At 42.9% G+C, this 5,000-nt stretch overlaps 2 protein-coding genes across 2 annotated transcripts in view; both read right to left on the reverse strand.

The window, feature by feature from the left end:
* dop1a (DOP1 leucine zipper like protein A) overlaps positions 1 to 2,823 on the reverse strand; it is a 34,163-nt gene extending 31,340 nt beyond the window's left edge. Inside the window, 4 exon segments of the mRNA XM_046876464.1 lie at positions 1 to 116; positions 414 to 595; positions 768 to 914; positions 2,557 to 2,823. The exon segment at positions 1 to 116 is cut by the window's left edge and continues 55 nt beyond it. Of these exon segments, the coding sequence (XP_046732420.1) occupies positions 1 to 116; positions 414 to 595; positions 768 to 905 (436 nt within the window). The 5' untranslated portion in view covers positions 906 to 914; positions 2,557 to 2,823.
* Positions 2,824 to 3,192: 369 nt separating this feature from the next.
* Positions 3,193 to 5,000, reverse strand: part of LOC124403266 (secretory phospholipase A2 receptor-like) — a 2,925-nt gene continuing 1,117 nt past the window's right edge. Inside the window, exons 2-4 of the mRNA XM_046876930.1 lie at positions 4,418 to 4,774; positions 3,987 to 4,328; positions 3,193 to 3,845 (exon numbers count right to left, since the gene is read on the reverse strand). Coding sequence (XP_046732886.1) covers positions 3,496 to 3,845; positions 3,987 to 4,328; positions 4,418 to 4,774 — 1,049 coding nt within the window. The 3' untranslated portion in view covers positions 3,193 to 3,495. The remainder of the gene's footprint in view (positions 3,846 to 3,986; positions 4,329 to 4,417; positions 4,775 to 5,000) is intronic.

Consider the following 5,000-nt stretch of genomic DNA (forward strand, 5'->3'; position numbering starts at 1 on the left):
CCTGCAGTCCAGGTTTCAGTGTTTTCCCGAGCGGGAGATAAAACGTCTCGTACAAACCCAACAGCACCGGCTTTACCGACATCGAGGCGTTCGACAGCAAGGGGAAAAGTCCAGAGCTGAGACACACACACACACACACACACACACACACACACATACACAAAGTTTAAAATACGAAGTATCCACCTCAATGTGAATTACAAGTAAATAATTTTAAAAGTTGTATGGATTTGAGTGTACAGTGCTGCTGTGTGTGTGTGTGTGTGCATGTATGTGCGTGTGTGTGTGTGTGTGTGTCTGTGAGTTTGTGTGTGTGTATATGTTTAGGTGGTTATTGTGGTGTTTGTTGTATAGTGTGTGTGTGTGTGTGTGTGTGTGTGTGTGTGTGTGTGTGTGTATATATGTGTGGTTACCTGTACAGGAACAGGTCCTTGGCGAGGCGTTTTGGACCGATGATCTTGAAGATGATCTCGTACGTCTCCAGAGCTTTGCGGTGAACTCCACTGGGCAGTGCTGGGTGAAGGCACTGGGCTAAACGCTTCCCGATCGTCAGCTTCTTGGGGACCACCTGATACTTCGCATTGTTCTGCAGCACCTGGAACACAATCCACACATCCACACTGCTGAGAGTCTACACATCTACACATCTTTCTCTCTGTGTCAGTGTGTGTATGCGTGTGTCAGTGTGTGTGTGTCAGTGTGTGTGTGTGTCAGTGTGTGTATGCGTGTGTGTGTGGTCAGGGTGGTGTAGAGGGAATGATGGAGACCTTGTTGAGTTTTCCGAGAGCTGAGATGAGATCGGCCCATTCGCTCGAGTACTCAAAATTCTTCAGAGCTTTATCCACTGCCGCCACGTAGTTCCTGTACTTAGAGTCACTGAGCAGCTCCACTTCTTCTGTGTTCATCCTAACACACTATTACACACAGTAACACACAGTAACACACTGTAACACACTGTAACACACTGTAACACACTGTAACACACACAGTGTAGATTTTACACCATTTTATTCATATAAATTATTTAGTTTTCAATCTCAAATATTGATGAAGCTGTAATATAACACTGGTTTACACACACGCAATCTCACACACACACACACACACACACATACACACACACGAAATCTCTCTCACACACAATCACACACACACACACACACACACACACACACACACACACACACACACACACACACACACAATCTCTCTCACACACACAATCTCTCTCTCTCTCACACACTCACACACACACACACACACACACACACACACACACCATCCACATCATAATCATCATCCTCATCATTACGTCAACATATTCATCATCTTCATCCTCACCATCCTCATCATCATCACTGTCACCATCCTCAACATCATCACCCTCACCATCCTCAACATCACCCTCAACATCATCACCCTCACCATCCTCAACATCATCATCACCCTCACCATCCTCAACATCATCACCCTCATCATCATCACCCTCACCATCCTCAACATCACCCTCATCATCATCACCTTCACCATCCTCAACATCATCATCACCCTCACCATCCTCAACATCATCACCTCATCATCATCACCCTCACCATCCTCAACATCACCCTCAACATCATCACCCTCATCATCATCACCTTCACCATCCTCAACATCATCATCACCCTCACCATCCTCAACATCACCTCATCATCATCATCATCATCACCCTCACCATCCTCAACATCATCACCCTCATCATCATCATCACCCTCACCATCCTCAACATCACCCTCATCATCATCACCTCACCATCCTCAACATCATCATCACCTCACCATCCTCAACATCATCATCACCCTCATCATCATCATCATCCTCACCATCCTCATCATCATCATCATCCTCAACATCACCCTCATCATCATCACCTTCACCATCCTCAACATCATCATCACCCTCACCATCCTCATCATCATCACCCTCATCATCATCACCTCATCATCATCATCATCATCATCACCCTCACCATCCTCAACATCACCCTCATCATCATCACCCTCACCATCCTCAACATCATCACCCTCACCATCCTCATCATCATCACCCTCACCATCCATAACATCACCCTCATCATCATCACCCTCACTATCATCACCCTCACCATCCTCAACATCACCCTCATCATCCTCACCAACATCATCCTCATCATCACCCTCATCAACATCACCCTCATCATCAGTATCACCCTCATCATCTCATTAACATTATCAACATCACCCTCATCATCATCATCATCACCCTCATCATCCTCATCAACATCAACCTCATCATTCTCACCCCCACCATCATCCTCATCAACATCACCCTCACCACCCTCAACATCATCATAATCCTCACCCTCACTACCCTCATCATTAACATCACCCTCATCATCCTCATCCTTAGAGGGGAACGTTTATGAACATGTCCTCTGTGTGCAACAATAATAACAACAACAATAATAATAATAATAATAATAATAATAATAATAATAATAAGTAATTAGGTTTAATAATATTATATTAATGATCTTACTGTGGTATAAAGAGAATAGAGAGTAGATCTCAGTAGATCTCAGTAGATCTCAGTCTGTTGTTCAGTTACACGGCGCTCATTTCTTCCTGACTCCACAGCGCTGATGAACACCTTTATGAAGACCTTCCTGTGTTCCTGCACCGCTCTGTGTGTCTGAGCTCCACATGAACACACTCCTGATCCTGATCCTGATCCTGATCTAATAAATACTCTTTATACAGATCGAGGTGATTCCACCAGCACTTCCGGCTCTGTAGCCGATCACATTTCATAATACAAGTCCTCCATGTTAAAGACGCCGAAAATATAAAAAACATTAAATGTATAAACATCATAAAGACGTGTTTAATATAAAAAAACTCAACAATTATAGTTACTATTTACAGCAGAGGAACCATTTATACTCAATTTCACTGAGTTAAAGGATAAACCTCCCACAATGCACTGGTGTGGCCGCGTTTCCAAAATAAAAGCCATTCACTTGCAGAGAAGAAAACAACAATAAAATAAACCAAATGTTAAACAATTAAAACCCAGAATGTGATAAAAATGTAATAAATAAATAAACTGAGTGTTTTTAGGTTTTATATGATATGAAAATAAACAGATCATCAGACCAAAGTGAAGAATGAAGATCTAAATATTTATTCATGTAAAACAGCAGCTTACATTTTATAATCAATAGAATATTATTTTATGATTAATAACATCAGTGAAGATCCTATTGAGAACAAACCCAGTAGATCATGTAGGTAATGTTCCATCACTCACTGAGGAAGAAACCCAAAACATCTGGAAGTATTAATTTACGATATTCTGCACCTTTAACTTTCATTAACTAAAGAAATATTTTATATATTTTTTAAAGATAAAAATGTAAATGAAATGCAGGTGAATGTAGAGAAGGTCAGTGAGCAGAGAATGTGGATTAATGCACTTTTACTTCAGTCTACACGCGACCCGAAGTTCAGTCGAGTCCATCACATACTCAGGTTCTGCTCCTGCTGTGTGTGTGTCAGCAGGACAGCGAGACGGTGGAGATTCTGTCTGTCTCTTCACGTCCTCGCAGGTCAGTGGACCGGACGACACCTTCAGCTCAGAGAGACGCTTCGGTCCAAGCCCCACCCACAGAGACCCTGCGGGGACACGCCTCCTCCTGAGCTCAGACTCCAACTCCTTCTGTTCAGCTTCAGAATCAATGTTGAGAATTCCAGCCCTGTTCCCGTGCTGACAGTAATCCAGAGCTTTCTCCCAGCTCATAGCCACATCACTCACATGGATGGTGGAAGCTGATGGACACACAAAACCCAAGAAGGAGGAGGAGGAGGATTTAGAGTGATATCAGAGACAGAGACTCACACCAGCTGTGTTCTAGTGTAAATACACAAGACTGCTGAGAGAAATGTACTGTTTGGAAAAACATCACTTACTGTCGCACAGAGTGAAGTGATAATCATTACTGCATAACACTGAATACCATTGTCCTCCAGGCCACAGTGATACACAGTCACCTGATGATGATGATTGAGGAAAACCACTCGCCCAGTTTCTATAGGTGGAGTTTCCTCCATCAGTCCACTGCCAGTCATCACGCAGCAGACCGATCCAGAAGAGTGTGTTACTGTTTAACCCTTTCATCTTCACCTCTTCATTCTGTTGCTGATCTCTGATGCTGACCAGGTCGGTGTATTTACTCCTGCAGTAACGCTGAGCTTCATACCAGGTCTTATTCTCAAGGATTAGATGATAATTCTGACGGGTTTCAGTGTCGCCTTTAGATGTGAAAATACAGATTGTAATTGATCAGAGATTTTAGAGGTGAAAGTGGTTTTGAATTTTTATTGAGATTTGTTAAAGTTACCTTCTTTATAACACATGAAATATCTTGTCCCTGTGCACTGAAGACTTTCCCATGAACCATCAGGCTTCAGAGCAGCACAGCAGGTCGATGTTCCACAAACACCTGCCAGACTTCTGAATGTTACAGGATCACCATTAGACCATTTCTCACTGAACTGACCACGAATGAGACCAATCCATCCCAAATAATAACCATTCTTCTGTATCATATTACACAGCTCAGTGTTGTCTTCATCAGAGTGCACAGTGACGAGATCAGTGTGATTTTCTCTACAAGCTGCTCGACCCTCAGTCTGATTCATGGACCCAGAAATGAGATGGAATGTAAAGAAGCGGTTGTGGACTGGAGGAGAAAAAGCTGTGGAAGAAAATTCTGCTGTTAATGTATCAGGACAGAGATAACAGGAGGAGATGTGGTGTGGATGAACTTTGAGAGACTATTTGAGCTCCAGAACAGAGTAATTTGTCATCCTGACTTTCATCTATGACCGAGTGCAGAAGAGAGACCAGGAAGTGAGAGACTTCCTTCACAACTTCTGTGCCACCAACACTGAAGACTGTGTTGAGTTCTTATCATGGAGCAG

This window comes from Silurus meridionalis, chromosome 20, assembly GCF_014805685.1.
Source record: "Silurus meridionalis isolate SWU-2019-XX chromosome 20, ASM1480568v1, whole genome shotgun sequence".
Classification (NCBI taxonomy): Eukaryota; Metazoa; Chordata; class Actinopteri; order Siluriformes; family Siluridae; genus Silurus; species Silurus meridionalis.